Here is a 20,612-nt window from a genome sequence, read left to right as displayed (position 1 = left end):
TGCAGGAGATAGAGAGATGACAGAAATGAAGATGTAGCTGTTCTGATAAGAAACAAATAATTGAGGGATGACTAGAGAAAGCTCTGTCTCTGTCCCAGCACTGCACAATAAAGAGCTTTAGCTGATAGTTGCCTGCTAAGACAGATGTTGTCACATCTGTAGAAGTTATCCTATTTGGTGCTGTAGATCGAACGGATCCATAGCCACAAGAAAAAGATACACAGTAAAAGTGATTGCTGCAGATATTCGAGAAGCATTGCTTTGACTGTCACCCACAGAAACAGAGGTTGTTGCTGCCAACATCTCCATCTGTTGTCCAGCAGCAGTTGTCAAGCCTCTACTTCTGATGATGTTTTGCTGTGGAGCACTTGGAAAGGGCACAAAGCTCTAATGCTGTCACAGAGCAAACCAGAAGCTCTGGTGAGTGGTTTAGCAAACATTTTTGGGGAGCAGCTTCTGATTGTGCCTGTGAAGGTCTTGCAGCCATTTTCTGGCAATTCTGTGCTTTTTCTGCAGACTGCTAACTGTTAAACATCACTTCTAAAGCATTACAGAAATGGGGGGGCAGGGAAAAATGCTGTGAGCTTCAGTGGGCAGGATCCTAGTGATTTGTAGTAGAATTTAATAAGCTGCATGAGAAGAAAGGGAGAGGGAAAATAAAGGCCATATGGGATCCTAGGCACTTGCAAAGATATTTGAAACTACACCTTTGCCAGTTGTCTGTACTCAGCTGCTGTTTCACAGCAGCCTTTATGTCTTCCAACATTATGCTGCTGTCCCCCATCTCCCCAGCAGAGCTGAGCATGATAAAGCTTTGAATGATGCTTCTCCAAAACAAGAAGAATTGTGCCAAGAACAAAGGTGCTTGGATAGGCAAGGTTATGCCCAAGGAGAAAAAAGGTTATATATTTAACACCAGAGGATAGTGGGTATGGATGTTTGAGTAAAGGGCACTGGGGAGGTGAGCAGAGCAAGGAGGGATGAGAATCACAAGGTGGCCAACACAAGGACGCTCGAGATAGAGGGGAGCACAGAGGGAGGGTGTCAGGTGCACAGGGAACTCTGCTAACAAAACCTATGGAGTAGTAGCATCCTCGTAGGAAAACAGGGACATCTCAGTAGACGGTTGCATGGTGGGCACGCTCTTTAAAGTAGCTGCTTGCAGACCCAAACCAGCCCACGGTGAGGGACCCAGTGGCTCACCAGCAGACTGTCTCGTCCTTTGGGAGTATTCTATGGAGAACAGGAGGAAGAGAGACTCTTGGTTGGCTAACACTTACTGCAGTAAGGGAGGGAAGATGTAGGACACTTTCCTAGGCTTAGAGATTCCTGCGTTGTTTTCAGCTCAGCTGCTAATCCAAGGTCAAAACTAATCTGTCTGCATCTTTTTGTCTCCACTGCCTTGTCTGTAGATTTTAAGGGCTTAATGTGTGGTCTCTGTGCTGACACAATAATAACCTAATCTTAATTTTGATTTTAGTAATGATGAAATACCTTTGCTGTGAATTTGGAACAATCTGCCCTTTGTATGGATTCTGCTGTTAAGCTGCTCTCTTGAGCCCTGATTAATAACCTAAATGGCTTACCGTAATTAGCTAATCCTCAGCCTTAGCATCGGGAAAGCGGAAATTTGACAGCTTTCAAAAGTGAGTAGAGCGTGGCCATGAAGTCCACAAATGTTCCTGCCTTTGTCCTCATCTGGAAACTGTTTCTATCAAAAAAGAGATTTTTAATTTTTTTAAGATAAATATTGTATATTTAAGACTTCTTTTTAATATGTGCTGTACTTCTTTTTGGAATTAGCATGTATTCATCTTTGCACCAGCTTTGTTCTTTAGCACATCAATTACTTCAAAATAGAAAATATTCATAAAAATTATTCACAAATTTTGTTTCTCATAGATTTCATACAGAACACATTCCTTTGGGGTCTATTCCACAATGGATGAACTGCTAGGGAATATTACATTAAAATGTCTAGAATACCAGTGCTGAGAGAAAGACCATCTAAAATAGGGAAAAGCTGTTCAATTGAATTTTGTTCCTCTCTAAGATCGTTGAGATAAAAATTACTGGGAGCATTACTGCAAACATGCGAGTGTTTTTATTCTCTGAGCATTGTAATGAACTTTTCTTTATGAAGGAGTGTGTTGGTAAGAGAAACAGATGTGTATACAGGAAAGCAATGCTGCATATTCTGGATGGTTGAGGTCTCGAGCAAGTTTAACAAAAACCAGTTGGGGATATGTTACTCCAACAAACAAAATTCCTTCTCCCTGCCCCTGAATACTAAGCAAGTTTCAGCTTTTTTCTGGCAGGTAGAATTTTGGAATTCCTAAAATACTTGAGTATTTCAGAGCCTAAGTCACAAAGGCTGTCCTGGGCAAATATTTCAGAAAATTTGCATCTGTGTGTGTTTTTAAATCTTAGCAAGTTTCGTGGTGTTACAGCACTGTCTGAGTGACTGAGCACAGTGTCTGCTGCTCCTCATTTCTTTTTCAAGCAAGTTATTTCTGCTGACTTTTGGAACAAGAAGGTCAGATGCCCAGTTGATTTTCATAGGTGTTCAACTTTGGTGAAAGTTACAATTGTAAAATACTGCCAGTGAAGTAAAATCAAAGGTTTGTATGCAACGGAAAGATTATCTTCTTTCTCCCTCTGCATGGCAATGCAGAAGGCTCCTCTCCAGAGGGATCACTTACAGGAAAGAAGGCATAGCTTTACTTCAGTGCTCTTTCATTTGGTGGGTGTACTACCTGGACTGTGTTTGGTTCATTATAGTTACATTACAAAGGGATACATGTTCCTGCCCTCTAACACAAACATGTATGTCCACCTACGCATGATGGTGGCAGATCTCTCGAAATGCATAGCAACGTGGCTGCGCTGTAGCAGGACACACACTAAAGCTACTGCAGCCTGCTACAAATGAGCCCGGCATTTCCCCATTAACAGTAGCATATTGTGCTGTACCCTGCTTCCTGCTTCAGTCTGTTTCAGTGGGTTGTCTCCAAATTGTGATCGAAGTAAAAGATCTAAGCATTAGCACTGTGCCTGGAGAGTCTGATGAGGATGTTCTGGCTGGTTTTGCGTATGTGTATTGCTGGCTCCTCTCATTTATGGGGGTACACACACATTTGTGTCGCAGCCTAATGGTTGCTGCCAGTGGAAATAAATCTGAACATTACTGCAGTGAAGCTAATGGGCCATTTCCTTCTGGTCATCTTGTAGCGGTCTTTCTTGAAATTGAAGTTTCCATGCTGTGCTTTTGCTGCCAGCATTAAAGTCTATGCAGATTCAGCACAACACATAATCTCAGTTATGACTTGAGTTTTTCCTGCCAAGTAAACAATCTTCAAACTGCACAACAGTGGCAAGAATCTCAGGAAGCCCTTAAGCTGAGGGAAAGGACGCTCTGTTTATTGGTAGCTGTGCCAGCTAACCTGATTTTAAAGCAACAGCCCCTTGAAAGGGGCTTTAGATATTAGCGATTTATAAAAATATCTGCTGGCTTGGTTCTCAGCTTGTCTCCAGTTGAGCTGAGCAGGTATGTTAGCAATTGCATCTGCTCCCCCTGGGTTCCTTATAACTTTCTGACTTTTCTCCTCGTTTCTCGTTTAAGATTTATGTCCATCTCAAAGAAGGGAGTGGTGCTGATGGGCTGGATGCTTTGAAGAACAAACCGCAGCTCCACAGTATGGTGGCCAAAAACCTTTGTCAGAATGCCTCTGGGAAGAACTACATCATCTTCACTGGCCCAAGCATTACCAGCCTGAATCTCTTTGAAGAATTTGAGAAGCAAGGTGTGTATCGGGTGACTCACTAAGTTTTAATGATGACAGACCTTGAGGCCCTCCTGCCACTGAATTAAAAAAAACCCTCCCAAAAGTTTCCTCTGAGATTTTAGTTCTTTGTATAGATAAGATGGTCATCTCTAAGAGAAGATCTCATTCATTAAAAGGTGCTATGCAGAGGACTTTCCAAGTTGATCTTTAAATCTTCCTCTTTAAATCTCTTTAAAGTTCAAAATGAGGATGTGAAAACATTTTTAATAAGGGTATTAAAGCCCTTGCTTTTGTCCTTTGCTTTAGAAATGTGAGGTCTAATCTCCCATATGGCCTGGGGAACTTTTCAAGGGATTTCCTAGCTGCCTGTGGTTTTTCTGTTCCCATTGTGAAGGACTAGGGATGGGATGAATCCTTAAAGGTGTGCCTTAGAAGTACTTGCTAGTTTAATATCTGTTAAAGAACTGGCTTCTCTGGATGACAGTTTGTGCCATTGCTAAAGACCTGGCATGGTTCACTTTTTTGCTGGTCCTTGGAAGAACAGTTTTTAGTTCTGAAAGCATAATAAACTCTACAGCGTCAAAGCACATCTGCCAGCAGAATGTCCATCGATATGGCAGCGTGGCTTTCCCAGCCTGTTTCTCGCTAGTGCTAAGTGTAATCTCAAGGCATCCTCTCTGTCGAATGTCCCCTCACCTTGGGTGTGGAAAAGCCACGTGTTACTTTGCTTTCGGAAATGCTGAGGACTTGTGACTCCCTTTAAAATTACAGGCTTCTGCACTCTTGACAGTCATTTATAACTCATCTTAATGTAACTCTCGGCTTGTTCTTTAATCAGCACAGCCTTTCAGAATTGGTATGGTACGTACAATAGATCCTTCAGAGCAGTGAAACTGGAGGCTGCGGTTATGAATCACATAGGAGGAGGCTACAGGGCCTTTTCAACACACCAGTGATGATAAGAGTTTTGCTTTTGGCATGTTTTCCATTGCAGAAAATTAAACCCACCTAGGACATTATATTAATGAAATGTGGCCCAAAGCAGGGGGAAAGACTGGCAATTGAGACAATATCTTGGTTCTCATTTAAAATAAGACCACCAGTGAGCTGTAGCAGTGCTATAGTTGAGCACTTCAGACTATGCTGGCACTCATGGCTGTCTCTGTTGAGCTCCATTCAGGACCTAACTCCTACATTACTTTAGGTAAGCTGGAAGCTCACAGAGTACAGTGGAATACCGCCATATTCCAACAAAAGAGCCATGGATTCTCAAATGCTGCAAACAGCAAATGGGAAAGAAGTCAAGCATATTTATAGTGCACTAGAGTTCTTCCTCTGAGCAGAGACTGTTAGTAAATGAGTGTTTTCACAGCTGATTATAAGCACTACATTTTTAAGACTACCAAAGCAACAATGCAAAATGTGGGTTCAAGAAGGTGTAGAGAATGACCCACATACTCCTAGTCCCTGAGATGTATCAGGTTTAAATGTAAAGACTAACAGACAAAAATATGACTGCTAAGTCGCACCCTTTATGCTCAGCTAGGGAAGGATGAAGACAATATGCCATGACCCAGTTGGTCTGTAACTCTAGTGAAAAAGATGCATGGCTACTAAACCAGCTGAGTGTTTATTACTTACAGATAATTCAAATTGTTCACAGGGGTGAATTATTCATGGGCTTTGCATGAACAGATCATTCAAATTAACAGTATCTAGCAGGTAGCAAATTCAGTGATGTCTTCTTAAAGCATGTAATTTTGACTTACTATCTGATCAAATATGCTAATGCTATACTGAAATTTCAGTTTGATTCATTATTTGTTATATGGCTTCATGAGGCTTTTTAATGATATTTGACATCTGCTTCCAAAATTAAATTTAACACCTCGTAAACACTATCACCTTCCTGGGGTGAAGCTATGGGGTGGATGGGTGGGCAGACACTAAGAGCAGGTTTATTAGCTTTGCAGAATAGTGTGGCACTCCTACATAAAGAAGATCATGGGGAGAACATGAAAGTGTTTCTGTTTAATAAGGCCATGGGATTGTCTGTGTTTGCCATGAGTGACTAGGGGCTAGCTCAGAGGTTTTGCAGGGGGATGTTGAGCTGGAAAGACTATGAGATGCTGGGAGAGGTGAGATGCTGGAGATGTCAAGCAGTGGTGAAGTCAGTAAGAGCTCTGGAGAAGATGGTGTTTACTGACTTTACTGCAAAGCAGCTAATGTACTGCCAGCACCTGCTGGGATCCTACTGCATTGACAGTACATTTGGGCAGAGGCAGGCAGAGAAGCCTGGGCTCAGCAGAGAGGTCTCTCCTAATGTATCACAGTCACCCTCACCAATGACCTTAGTGCTTTTTTTGGTATGTGGTTTAGCCAACCAAATCTGAACAGGGCTGCACCATGACCAAGAAGTGTCAGGAAAGTCTGCTGAAAAGCATTTATGCTCATGACAGTTCAAGACCCATTCTTAAACTGACAAGTTAACTTTTCTTGTTCAAGAAAATTTAGTTTCTAGAGCAGGATCAGCAGTGGAAAGATCCCATTGATAATTGAAAACAAAAAGAAATTGTTAGTGAGCTTAACTGCTTTATGTTTTGAGACTATCAACAGAGAAATAGGGGGAGATGTAGTTTAGCTAATGATTAGAAACTGAACTTTTTGGGAACTTGAACTGACATTTACAGGAACTAAAGGGAATTCTGGAAAATCTAGAAAGAGGGACCCACTAAAAATGTATTAGTTCCTCTCAAAATTCTTGATGCAAGAGAGCTGGGGTTTTGGTAGCCAGCAAGTCGAACATGAGTCAGCAGCGTACCCTGGCAGCAAAGATGGTCAACACTCTCCTGGCTGTGTCAACAGGAATATAGCTTGTAGATGGATGGAGGTGATTATTGCCTCCTACTCAGCACAGTTTTGGACAACGTGCCCCAAAATGCAGCAAAGGCATTGATAAACTGGAGTAAGTTCAGCAGAGGGCCACCAACCTGACCAGAGACTGGACCACATACTCTGCTATGGGGAGGGAACTGTGCTTGTTCAGCCTGAGAAGAGAAGGCTTCAGGGGGATCCAACAGCAGCTTTATGCTACCCTAAGAATGTTATTGAGAGACTGAAGCTGGCTCTTCACAGTGGTGCAGGATGTGGAAGGACCAAAACCAGCAGACATTAGCTGAAACACAATCTGAAGTTCAGAGTAGATGTTTTTTCCTGAGGGCAGTGGAGCAGGATGCCCAGACAGATTGTACAGTCTCTGTCCTTGGAGGTTTTCAAGCCCAGACAAGATAAAGCCCTGAGCAGTGCTGTCTGACCTCAGAGCTGACCTTACTCTGAGCAGGCGATAGGACTAGAAACCTCCCAAATTGCCTTCCAGCCTGAGCTGTCCTTTAATCCATAGGATCCTCTGATCCTGTGAAGACTTTTGTGGAACATTAACTATCTTTTGCTTTTCCTAATCCTAACCTACACATGTATTACTGCAAAAAGCACACGGTTCTTTATTGAAAACCTGCTGTGTAGCACCTTCACTGTACCACAGTAGAGAATATGTGGCTAGTAATATAAAGGGATGTCGGTGAACATAATTCTAAGGTCTATGAAGATAGCAAGAGCTGGGAAAACTGCAGAAAATAAGACAGAGCACTTTGTCCTTTTTCAAAATCAAAAACCTGAATAGACCTCTTTTTTTATTTTTCAGGGGACATACAAGGCATTTCTTTCTCTGGCTCTAAATAGAACTGGAAACCTGCACTGAAATGCCCCAAATTCTCTGTTCTGCGAGCAGACAGCTGTCATCATTTGCTGTGACATTCATTCATAGTCCACATCCCCTTTTCCCTCTCGAAGCATTAGTGTTGTCCATTACACAGGACAGCACCTCCTAAGGCCCTGTGTCCCATGCTTCCCTTAAATATCTGATCCCTGAAGGTCCCTTTTGCACTTTCTGAGCCAGTAGGAGCAGCTGGCTCTGTCCTGCAGAGTGGCTGGGGTTGGCAAAGCTGCAAGAGTTGCCAGCCTGGGTAACCTACAAGTTTTGCAGGATCCTGCAGCTAAAGTGAGCTTTTATCTCCCTCCCACAACACACCTCCCCCCCATTGCCCTAGCTCTGACTTGACCCAGCATTGCATGCAGGATAAAAGATTGCAGGACATATATTTCTGTCTGAACTAGCTCAAACCTGGATGCCTTTGCAAATGTTAGTAGTGAAGATGTGGTGATGCAGGCTTCAGCACAAGCTCTCTGAGGCCTGGAGACCCTGGCAGTGAATCTTGGGTGACTACACCACATTTCCTCATCTTCACTAAGCTAGCTTAGGTGTATGCATTTATATTGCAGTTAAAGTTTAAGATGACCAGAAGAAGAAAGCCTGTCTCCGCTGACTCCTGTGTATGTGGGAAACACGTGTTGTGACTCTGATTTAACTACACACAAAAACTTGATTGAGCCCAGTGGGCATAATTTTTATTGCTTCAATTGCTATAGTAACTGGGTGGTTTTAAAAAACCCTACAGAGTAAGGGTGTAATCCATGATGAGAGACACTAGTAAATCTGCAGAAGTGCTGCACTTTTCTAGGCTATACAGCAGGAAGGTTACACAGTGTGTTCCTGAGAGAGGAAATGGTTCTCATTATTCTATATGAGGAGTAAAACATCTGCTGGGAGCTTTCTGCAGGCTTATTGCCTGAGCTAAAGGGAAGGCTACAATTAATTATTATGGGATCTCAGAGATGGCTGTTGCTATTTTGAAACTTTAGCACAATAATGTAGTTATTAGCTTGGTTTTATACCATTGCAGTCTCCTGGAGAGAGTATCGCCCTTCAGTGAGTCATAACCTTTAGGCCGCTGAGGAGATCCTTCTCAGGCTTGCTTGTTATAGAGCAGTAAGATCTTAATATTGACTGGAAGAAAGCTTTCTAAAAGTTTGTTAATGCCAAAGTTTGCAGTTATACTGTTTGTGTCCCTCTTAGCAAGACAAAAAATTTTAAAAACCACCTTCCACTGAAGGTGCAGTTCCTCCTATACTGGTTGTAAGCCTGTAGCCATCAGACTTTCCTTGTTGCTTTTTGTGGAAGGAACTTATGGATTCCCAGGGACTGATTCATTCATTAGAAATAACCCATGGAGTGCAGAGTTCCTCCTTCAGAATGAAGTTGTCCCATTGCTGTGTTGGTTGACCTTCTTCTGATATGACTGTCTTAAATTTCTGATGGAAGAACTTTAGTTCCTTTTAGACTTGCCCACGGCAATTGGACCAATTCATGAGTACTAGGAATTATATTAGTATTTCTGTAGTATCTGTGAGCTGTTGAGGGGATGCTCAGCATGCCAGGCACTATATGAACCAAAGACCAAGGAAAGGCAGAGGTAGAGAAGCCACATAGATGGAAACTCAGGCATAGAGGTAACACGCTCAGGGAAAGCCAGACACATAGTCTGACTCAGCATTTCCCCTGTAGGGATATCCAGTTATCCAGCGTCCAGAATTCAGCATGATGAAAAATTTGATCAAGCTGACAGATGAGCTTTAAACTACCACACACCTCTGCTGCTGTATGAAAGATGTGCACAGATGTCAGCTGCTTCCATGCCCATTGGTTTTTTCCACTTAGATGGGTTAACACAATATTTAGGGAGACTGAGGAAATTTCCATCCAATATTTCTTTGTGTTCAGTTAATTTGATCAAGAAGATCTGCTTTTCTTTGACTAGCCTAAACAGGTCATTATTATTTCATAGCCTAATGGCAAATGCAAGCATTGCAGTTATTAATGTTGTTTCCAAATCTTGTTTGTGCCCACCTGGCTGCGTTGAGATATGTTTTGTGGTGTTAAATTTTATTCATTTGCCTCTTTCACGTATGAAATGCCAGGAAGCTGTAAGCAGCAGAATGTGTCACCTGTGGAGTCTCTGATGTCTGTGCAGGACAAGATCAGCGCTCACTCAACTAGGGCACTGTTTCGTTTATGTCCTTTCTCTAGAATCTTTTTTCATTGAACTTGTATTTCCACCTTCATCCTTCTGCCATATGCGGTTTTTAAATCAACCGGTGGTTTCAGTGGTTCTTAATCACTTAAGCAGCATTTCCTTAACAAACCAGAGGATGCAGGTGCAAGGAGTAGTGAGCTGAAATTCAAGAACTGTGAAGCAGTAGATTAAACCAGAGTTTGTCAGCTATGTATATTGTGATTAAAAGCATCATGGGAGTCATGTGGGAGAATTTATTTCAGTTAACGTCTAAGATGCTATAGCTTTCCCTACCCTGCTCCCTCCACAATTTATTCTTAGTTAAACATCAAAGACTCTCATGAATCATAAATTCTGATTTGCTCCATAATGCATATCACCACTGGGGATTTTTTCAGTCCAATTTTAAACATGTTTTGAAGACTGTTACACAGATTATAGATGTTATTGCTGGGAAGATACCCTGAGTTATTATTCTTGTCATTTCATCATGACTGTGCAGGAGGTGTCAGTACATTTCATCAAGAGAGCAGACTTTCTACACTTGTCTCATTTTCCAGAGAAGTTCCTGTAGGACACAAATAAGTGGTATTACAGGGGAGGACCTGTTGGCTATTGTACCCATTGGACTAGAAAGTTGTAGGACAAGCTCTTTCTCTACTCAGGTCATTCAGACTTGCTCCACTGCTCTTGCTTTCTGGATCTGTGCAATGGCTTACTGATAGGGAATGTTTTTGTTCACATGCAGAGATTTACTGCTGTGGGTTGCTGAGTGCCAGGAAGAGTGACTGCACAGGCCTACCTCCATCCATGCTGAACAACCCTGAGACTCCCCAGTCCCGAGGACAGTACAGAATAAGAATGAAGGGAAACATGTCCTTGATCTGCTGGTACAACAAAGGGCACTTCCGTTTTCTGACCAATGCCTACTCGCCAGTTCAACAAGGTAAGCAATATTCCTTCCTTGTCACATAAAGCTCATGCTTTATGTGACAAGGCAAAATGAGTCACCAAGTCTGATAATAAGCCTGAACAAAGAGCTTGATCATAATATCCTAAATAAACAGTGGCAGTAGTGATTACTTCCCTTTTGTGTCTTCCTACAGCTATTCTCCTTTCCCATACAAAGGTTAAAAGCCTCCTTTGTGCGAGCTGGTGGAGGCAGTATCCTTTTAGGTATAGAGATGATATCTTTGCTGATGGTCAGAGAAGGGAAGATGGTTGTTGTATAACGCTCTACTAGTGCCATTTGCAGAGCATCTTGTAGGATTGCTGCTACAGAAAAATTAATAAATGTCATGATGTACATAGAACTCTGAGCAGATCCTACAATTAATTTATCTTATCCAGTAAAAACTTAGTCACAAACAAATGTCTTTTTTTCCAGAAGTAAATATGATTAAGGCTTCCTGTTGTATGCTAAATTGATTTTAGCAGCTGATGAAAATAAACTAAAACAGATAACTTGGATAGTTCACATAATTGCAGAGCTTCTTGATACTGAAATCTTTTTCTTTTCAAAAGTATACAGATGGTTTTAAGAAGGCTTGGAAACTTCTGTAAGATGCAATATGATTAGCTCTTCGAAATTAATCTTTCAGTAAAAAAATGTTTCAGTTTCTTTTGATTTTTATTATTCAGATTTATGTATAATTGCCTGAAACAAATAAGAATAGCCTAACCCTTTGAATGTAAAGCCACCAATTCAAAGGCATCTTGTACACTCATGTTCTGAGTTCTGAGTGACTCTCACATATGTGTACAGGCTACAGAAGTGAAGTTAAGGCCTTGAATTACAGTATGGTAAGCTGAGAAGTTGACCTAGTGTGTTGTTCAATTACTCATTACAATAGCAAAGCGTGGCTGATCCCAGGAATTCTCCTGGACACCCCAGCAGAGCAAGGACTTGGTCACTCAGATGGACCGCTGTCTGAGCACAGATGCTGAAAATATGTACGTGAAGGAAGTACAATGCTTTGGGGACCTTGCTGAAGCCAGTCCCTGGAACAATGTTGCTCCCTGTGAGGGTTGTTCACTGTCAGAATTTGTGCTGTTTCCCTTGTGCACTTTGCCGCATTTAGATAATACAGCTTCGCTAACTGCACAAGAGTTATCACTACATGTCATCTCATTTTTTATAGGCTAGCGTGGAGCATTTGGTTATAATTCATAAATATTACTAGAAAAATAATCTGTCTCTAAATGTCAGTGTTAAATGCCCCATTAAAAGAAGGAGCAAAAGCAGACTGTGCTGGCAGAATCCTTTACAAGCAGCATACGAAGGTGTGAGCTGTTGTGCCTGTGGTTGACCTTGGGTCTGTTTTGGCACAAGTGGGGCTGTAGGTTGCGTGTGTGAAGTAATTCAGCGTCCACTGATGAGGATCAGCGTGTGTGACGGGCAAGACCTGCCCAACACATTGCTCACCAAATGCTGCCTGGGACAGCTGACATAGTTCACGGTGAATCAGAGCAGAAAAAAGAGACTGTCTGTTTAAAGAGTGGTGCTGGTGGGAAAGAGAGTCTCTAGTAGAGATTTGGGAACAGATGGAAACTCGGTAGGAAGGCAGGAAACCAGATTGCCTGCCTCTCATTTTGGCATCTCTGAAGTCAGTGTAGCAAAGCTAGTTTAAACTAACTTGAAGCTGGACCACCAAGGCTTGTAAATACAAAGGAGGAAGAGAAGGAATCGATGCTCCTTGAGGCAAGCCTGTAGCACAGAACTGCTGAGCCAGTGTGTTAGATGGGCGAGGTAGTAGGGACAAAGGGAATTAAATCCCACACAGGGTGGTTTGACAGAGACTCACCTTATGCCTGCCGATGAATGCACAGTGCGTGTTTGCTCTTAGTTGAGCATAAATATTGATGGGAGTGGAGGAGGCTGTGCAGAGAAAACCTTAAAAACAGAAGATGGTCAAGACAAAACTTAGGATGGGAAAAGAGGTGGATCTAGCTACTAATGAGCTATTTAATGCAACTTAAAAGAAAGTCAAGAAGGTAAATCTTGCCTGAACTTGGAGTGCAAATACCACCCAAGCCAGAGGTACCAGGAGGGCAGTACACTTGTCAGAGCTGATCTATGAATACTATTCTTAGATGCAGCAAGTTATTTATTATGGATGTTTTGAACCAACGTGTCATAATACATCATCTCAGATGCTAGAGGATGAGTCTTACTCCTTTAGTCTTGCAAAAATGTCCTGCTTACTCTGCTATCACATATGAAATTTCTGCCTAGAACAAAGTTCGGTTGGGTTTTTCATTTCCCTTAAGCTTTAACTTGAGTTTAATTTTCTCTTGTGCCTGTATTACAGAAGAACTGAGAAGCCAAAAGAGATTGAGACCCCCAGAGAGTAAAAAGTTACCCTTATTTTAAAACAGATGATGTATGTGCTGGCCCAAACCTCCCCATCTGTGGGACAAGGCTGCATTTTTGGTTTTCTACTCTGGACTTGGTGCCCACTTTCTCAGCATCTCCATTACTATGTTCTAGAAATATCTACTATCTTTTCTATTTTTCGTATGAAGCTGGATGGAGCAGGCAGCAGCTTCACTTGCTGCACAGCGGGATGACCAGAAAAACATTTTTAGCAAAACCCTGTCAAACCCAGGATCTTTTGAAGAAGCAGCTCTTCTCTTTTCTTCCTGAGAAGAGCTGCTCTTCAGCAACCAGCTCTACTTAAAAGCAAAAGGAGCAATAGTGAAGGAAAGAAAACAAAGCTTGGGACACATATGCAAAGACTAAAGAGCTGCAAATGGCGTGTTGGCATCTCACAAGTGACTTGTGAGAAGATGGGAGATGTTGTGGAGGCATCACAGTTGTATGAAGCAGATGTATAGCTCGCTGTGTGGTTCTTAGCCTGGGAGAAGTTGGAGTGAGGAGTGTCTGGTGACAGTCTAGTTTCCTGGAAAAAATCAGCTTGTGAGATTGGCCCAGAACTGGAAAGTCTTGGGAAAGAGGCACAGTGTTGAAAAAATAAGTTTCAGGATGGGGAAGCTTAGGGTTTTAACTTTAAATTTCTGTGTGTCCTTTGTGAGACTACCTTCAAGGGGTTGCCTCTAAGTATGGTGAGAGTGGGGATGAGGCAGAAGGACTCTGACGGGAAGACCTTGCACAATGCTGAATGTCTGCAATTCTGATAAAGAGCTGAGTCTTGCTAAAAAAGCCACATAGCACTTTGAACATGCAGTGCCCCCTCTGTTATATTATGTTCTGCAGTCTCAGTGTTTGCCAAGGTGGGTGCAAGTGCTAGTTTTACTGAGCCTCCATTCTTAAACAACATTATTCTAACACCTAAAATCACAGACTGGCTTAGAATAAGTGTTTTGAGGAAGCAAACGTATGTACACCTTTGTCTTTCTGCTAGTTTCATTTTTGGGGTGGTATTCCCCAAGCTTTGCTTGATGACCATACAGCTTAAAAACTTTTAGAAATATATTTTAAAAAGGTTAAAAGAACTCAAACCCAAAAGCTGATGCCTGTCCACGGTGACAGCATGGAGGCTGGCAGCCACATCGCTTCCAGCACACAGGCAAAGGGAGGTGGAGGCTGCAGCACAGGCAGTGCGTTCCCTGGAGTGCTGCCACAGACAGGAACACAGCGATGCTGGGGGAGGACCAGGAGGGGAAATAGCTCCTCGGATGTGCCCGTGAATCAGCTGCTTGGGACTGCTTGCCTCAGAGACCTGCAGCTAGGTCTGGCAGTTGCCTTCCCTGGAGAGGTGGCCTATGGCTACGAAACAAGCCTAGGAAAGGCTATAAAAATAACATGCTTACAAAGCTAGCTATATTCTCAAAACAGAGGGCTGTTATGTGGAATATAATAGAAAGTGAGAGGAACTATCTGGCATTGCTGCCACTGCAATGCATTTTTTTCAGGATTGTGAGTACAAAGCAGATTGCAAAGGCAATATAAATCCTCCAAAGGAAGAGAAGAGAAGAGAAGAGAAGAGAAGAGAAGAGAAGAGAAGAGAAGAGAAGAGAAGAGAAGAGAAGAGAAGAGGGCAAGAGGAGAAAGAAGGGGAATTTTTCTATAAAATGCTAGCACCAGGCATATACCTACCCTTTCCTCACCTGCCCAGGTGAGATGGCAAGTGATTTTGCAGCAATGGTGCACCAGGCTGGCGGTATATCAGCCCTTTTTACCACATTCTGGCCAGATTTTTGTAGGACTCATTAAAAGGATCAAAAAAGCACTATAATAAGCATGTGACTATAATGAAGGATTTATTTATTTATTTGATTGGGTATTTTTCTACTCCTTTTGGGCTACATTTACACCCAGCTTGAGGAGGCAGAAGTGAAAGGAGAGTGTATTGAACAATTTAGAGGGGATATCATTTTAAACTCTTGAAAAAATCAGACTTTAAAGACCCCAACTGAATTGCTGCATGGCTCAGCTGTAACATGACATTTAGTATAAAAAGTCTTGCTTCAAAACAAAGCCTGCCCACTAGGACAGCACAGGAGGCTTGACAGAGATAATGGATGGAACAAGACTTCCAGCTGAAAGAATGAAATGGTGAAGTCTTTAATCAAAACGTGAGGAGCATTTTAGGGATGATTGTAAGAGAGTTCACAGAAGGAAGGCAATAAGACTTTGAAGGCTTGGAAAATGAGAAAGCCCAGAGTTGTACCTGTACTGAAACAGTGCTGAGAAAGGATGCAGCCGAGTCTGTGCTTCTCTAGATCTGGAGAAAAATAGTGTTGTGCCTGGGATCTTCACTAGACAGTGTGGCATGGAGCAAGAGGTGGTCCATACCTTGGAGAGCGGACCATCAAACCTGCAGGGACATAAAGTCAAAAGTTAGGGAGCAGACTCCTACATTATCAGTTTGTTTTACTCATCCTTCCCTCCTACAAGGAGCTTTTCCTGGATAGGGAAAACACAGAGGACAGGAGCAATAAATGAGAGAAGAGCTAGGGGAGTTTCTTAAGAGAGCATTGGGCTCATAAATACTGCTGTAGTGTTGGAGAAGGCCAGGTCAAAGATGCGCCATGTGAGGGAATGGACCCTGTTCTTGGAGTCGCCTGCTCTAGGCACCACATCTTTATCTGTGCAGAGTGGTTGGTAGGTACCTGCTGGGGGCTTGTTGCCTTCCCACAGATTTCTGCAGTCAGCGGGGTAATCATCCCCTGTGATGAGCTGAATCATCTGGCCAGCTAACTAGGCAGGGCAGGAAATGCCGCTCGCAGGCAGAGAAATGTGTGCTTAGCTCTGCTGAGCAACCTCAGCTTACAGCTGAGCTCTGGCTCCCCACATCAGAGGATCAGGCTCCTTCTCTTTTCAGACACTGTGGTTTGGCTCCTTCAGCTCACCCGCCAGCATCACCTCTGTCTTAGCTGGGTTTAACCACTTGGCTCCTGCCTACTGTATTTTCTTTTCTCTGTTGGTTAGCACTCAGTGGACTGGAGCTGCTGTTGCTTTTGGCCCCCGTGGGTGGAGATAAGCAAAGGATTTAATTTCAAAGAAGGACTCAGTTTGGGACCTTCAGAACTGAAAGCATAAAACAGCAAGTCAGAGCTCTAGAGGTGACCACAACTGCCTGCAGACCAACAGAAGAGAGACTTATAGTGTCTGTAGGGGACTGCTGTGAGGCTATGACAATCTGTGGGTTTTTTCTGAACATATGGTAAAAGTGTTTATATCTAACACCTTTTCATTTCCAATTGAAAAATTATTTCTCTTCTTCCCCTTCCACTTGCTCAATGTAAAAAAACCCCAAACAAATTATCATATCTGTTACAGATAAATTCCCAGTTTTAGGACAGACACTGTCAATAAGGTGTATCTTGTAATAAATAGTATATAGAAACCATATCTTTTAATTGCTAGACCTATGATAGATTTAAAACTGTTATGTTTCTATTTGATGCAGGAGTTATAATTAAGAGAAAAAGTGGAGAAATTCCGTGCCCGTTGGCAGTTGAAGCTTTTGCTGCTCACCTTAGCTATATCTGCAAATATGATGACAAATACAGCAAGTAAGTAAGAATGTGTGTGTGTATGTGTGTATTTCTTTTACTTCTTCCCTGTTGCTGCAATATTTAAGTTTTCCACGTTGAGCTGCAGCTGAGGGCCCAATTCTGCTTTCATGGAATTAACCTCTGACAGAACTGTTTCAGTCAGAGATCAGAAGCTGGCTCTGCACAAGGGCAAGAGCTGCATTGCTAGTGTTGTTTTGGCTCTATCTACCCATCCACTAGTCAAAAAAAATTTGAGACTTAGAAGAAGTGTTGGGAAGATGGGTCAGCAGGCTGATGTTCTTGGCCACATCAAATTGAAACCTAAATGGATAATTCAAGAAGAGTCTGCCAGCCCCAAAAGTCTTTCAGGCTAGCTCAGCTCAGGGCATCACCAGCAGATGGTGTTCAGGTAATTATCTGTACTGGTGATATTTTTGTCAGCTGGAGCCAGAAGAAAAGGACATTCACTTGTGGATGTAAAGCTGATTGAGGTGATCTGGGAGAGCAGAATGTAGATCTTTTAGCTCCTGTACTCCAGTTGGGGGTCTCAGTGTTAGCTCTTAGCAAGGTGAAACAGAAAAGAGTAGGAATAGCAGTGATGAAGCTCGGCTGTGGGAATAGAATGAGATGCAAAAGATTTCAAGAACTGAAAACTGAGGAGAGAGAAAAAGCAGCAGGGGTTTTCCAAGCCATTTCTGGGCAAGGCAGCAAGAATTCAGTAGAAGAGATGAAAGAGGAGAAGGTGGTTGCTGGAGACCAATGCTGGGATCTGGTCTGAGGAAATCAATACAAAGAAGAGGTGAGGTAGTAGATTTAAGTGGTTACTAAAAATACAAAAGTGGGAAAGTGGGAAATCTTATGACTGAAGAGTGAATATTCTGGCAGTTCTAGAATTAGTCAGAACTTAAATATAAGGATGTCAGTCCTTTCTAGCTCTGCCTTATGGAGGGGTGCTCCACATACCAGCACTGCGTGCTCTGGCTCTGCCCCCACATCCTCCCACCTACTGTTGACATCAGCAGAAATCATTCTTTGCTTGCAGTAGAGATAAACAAGAGAAGCATCAGGAGTCTTCCCTAAACTGTAGCATAATGTGCCTGGGGCTTTTTTTTAGTTACAAATTGAAGGGATTCAGACCTACAGCTTCCATCATGTGGATGTTTGTCATGGATAAGCCTGAGGAGTCTTTATCAGTGCTTTTCCTTACGTGGAGTGGTACAAAGGTGAGAGTGTTGCTGAGGTTTTGCTTCTGAGAGCAAGGAAGTTATTTTTTTAGACAGTATTAGAAATTTCCAAAATTGTGCAATGTAACAGTAAATGACTGTCAAATCCATAGTATAAAGTTTCTTAAGATGATCCTTGCACTATGTATTGAGTCCTGGGCCTGCTTCCCCTTTGGGACTGCAGAATCTTTGGGGTTTTCTTTCATCCCAGCTGCAAGTGTTTGGCTAAACAGTGCTTTTCCCTCCCCTCCTCTCTTGGCTTTTTTAGGTATTTCATTTCTCACAAACCAAACAAGACCTGGCAACAAGTATTCTGGTTTGCCATCAGCATCGCTATAAACAATGCGTACATCCTCTACAAAATGTCAGAGGCCTACCATGTGACAAGGTACAGCCGTGCACAGTTTGGGGAAAGACTTGTAAAGGAGCTTCTGGGCTTGGAAGACACCTCACCCTCCCATTGATGCACTGTTCTCGGTGGCATAGGCAGAGGGTAGAGGGTAACCAGAAGAAGATACACCTGGAACAGCAAAGCAAGGAACTTGTGATACCACCAGTGCTGTCCTTATCCAAAAATGCCAAGTGATGCCACTAAAGAGGTGGAAACTTTGTTCCTAGTAGCAGCTGGATGTAGACATGTCCTGCAGACAGTGCCACTGGAAAAGCTGACACAGAAATGCATATGTGAATGCCCTGTGGGAATCTGTACACCAGAAACAGACTTAAATTAGTCGTCATCTCAATCCTATTTGTTGAACAGGGTCATCTTGTAAAGTTCCTCTTGGGCTAAGAGCTTGTCATAAACTGACCTAGCTCAGCAGTCTGAGGTGGGCATTACTGAAAACTCTACACCTTACTTGGAGTTACTCAGTTCTGGGACACGCAACGTATGTCTGCACCATGGGCTGTGATTGGGGAGTGCCTGCCAACCTGCAAGGCATCGCTGCTGTCCTCCCAGTGTGCTAAATGAAGCAGTTCAGACACACGAACACTGAAGCAAGCGTATTGACAAACAAAACATTCACAGGCAGGCAGCCAGGGGCTGAGGACCAGTTAAGACTTTTTCTTTCTGTCTTCTTTTTTCTTTACTTTTCTTCATGTAATGAAAGGCAATTTGATCCCAGTTAGAACACGTCAAAATTAGAAGAAACCAAATTCCATTCTAAATTCATGTAATACATTACATTGCTTTTCTTTTTTTTAACCAGGATGAAACATTTTATACACAAACAGTGAGTAATACTGTAAGAGTTAACAGTGAGTAAACCAGTAAATAATACTGCCTCACATCTTAACTGCCACGGTCAGTGTACAGGTGAGAAATCAGAGTATAACAATTATATTTTTTTCTTGATTTCAACTGTATCTTAAATGTTGCTTAAAATTCTAATGTAATGGACTGTTAAGATTTTGGGAACAATAATTTCTTTCTTTTCCTTTTGTACATGTCAAGACTTCTTTGGTCCATTTTAGAACTTCATTTGGCACACAGTTGGCAGGGAAAAAAAAAGTCACTAATAGCAGTGTGTTTCCCATTAGCACTGCGGGGCGTTCTGTAGGAAATCTTGTTAGAATTCAGGGCTTGTCACAGTAGTTGTAATTAAGCAGATTACATGTTTAGCAAAATAACATAGCGTTGTGTTTTACAAAAAGAAAGAAGTCCAGTTGCAACCAGACCTTGAACCTCCCTAAAACAGAGCAAGCCCAAAGAGTTCTTCTGTTCTGAGTAACACTGTAGAGGACAAGCACTGTCATGAGCTCGTGCTCATGGCTGAAACGTCACATTTTCATGCTGGTGGAGTCTTCATGCTGAAACTTTGGAAAACAGTGCTTAGAGAGAGAGGTATGGTTGAAACAAGGGAGAATTGAAATGGAGGTGAAGTACTACCCTGCCCTCTGCACATTATTGATTTCAGTCCATAGCTCAATCAGCAACAAAACTCTGTATTCTGAAGGTTAGCAGTGATGGACACAAACAGAATTACATTAACTTACAGGGCAGAAACCGCATTGCTTAGAGGACCAGCTGGTTTTAGGTCCCCAAGCCTGAAAAGTTTTACCGAAGAATGACTTGGATTGATTCAAGAGTAATGGAGTGATTGGTTGACTGACTGATTGATTTCTTTATCAGTGTAAACCTAACCAGGTTATATGGATCTATCTAGCAGGAGACATTAGAGGGTAACCAACATGAATTTGAGAACTGCCCCAGATTTCATCATTGTGTGATGTGCAAATGCGTGGCATGTAAGTAATAACAGAGGAAGAATCCAGCAAGGGTTAGTAAACTACTGACTGGCCCAAAGAGCATCCTTTCACTGACATCTTTCTATTTCCACCAAAGTCTTACGTTTCTTGGAGTAGGCTTAGAGGCAGATCTCGCCTGGATGCAGGGAATGTAGGGGGATGGCCAACTGCGTGGTTGTTCTGCTTGCAGTACAGCCTGGAGACCATCCCACGTGTTCTGCTCTGCCTGCCAGCGGCATGGTGTACAGCAGTGTTTGCTGAGCATCCCTTTCCACCTCTCAGTCCACAAGGTCTCCACCTGGGAAACAGGGGAAGAAGGACCAAATCTTGTGCAGAGGCCTCGTAGCTTCTAAAGGACGTTCAAAACTTCTTGGCCCTGCAGAGAACTGAGGATCCCTCCTCAGACTGAGCGTGTGTGGTAGCTG

At 42.6% G+C, this 20,612-nt stretch overlaps 1 protein-coding gene across 1 annotated transcript; it reads left to right on the top strand.

Annotated features, from left to right (window-relative positions):
* Positions 1-320: 320 nt before the first annotated feature.
* Positions 321-18,657, top strand: PGBD5 (piggyBac transposable element derived 5; the record flags this gene model as incomplete). The annotated part of the gene is made up of 5 exons (XM_010190220.1): positions 321-420; positions 3,623-3,803; positions 10,503-10,700; positions 16,630-16,735; positions 18,209-18,657. Coding segments are annotated over 5 exons (781 nt in total), but the record flags the coding sequence as incomplete, so codon positions are not given.
* Positions 18,658-20,612: the final 1,955 nt, after the last annotated feature.

Source organism: Mesitornis unicolor, unplaced genomic scaffold (assembly GCF_000695765.1).
Source record: "Mesitornis unicolor isolate BGI_N332 unplaced genomic scaffold, ASM69576v1 scaffold36048, whole genome shotgun sequence".
Classification (NCBI taxonomy): domain Eukaryota; kingdom Metazoa; phylum Chordata; class Aves; order Mesitornithiformes; family Mesitornithidae; genus Mesitornis; species Mesitornis unicolor.
This window is presented reverse-complemented; position numbering and strand designations above follow the sequence as displayed.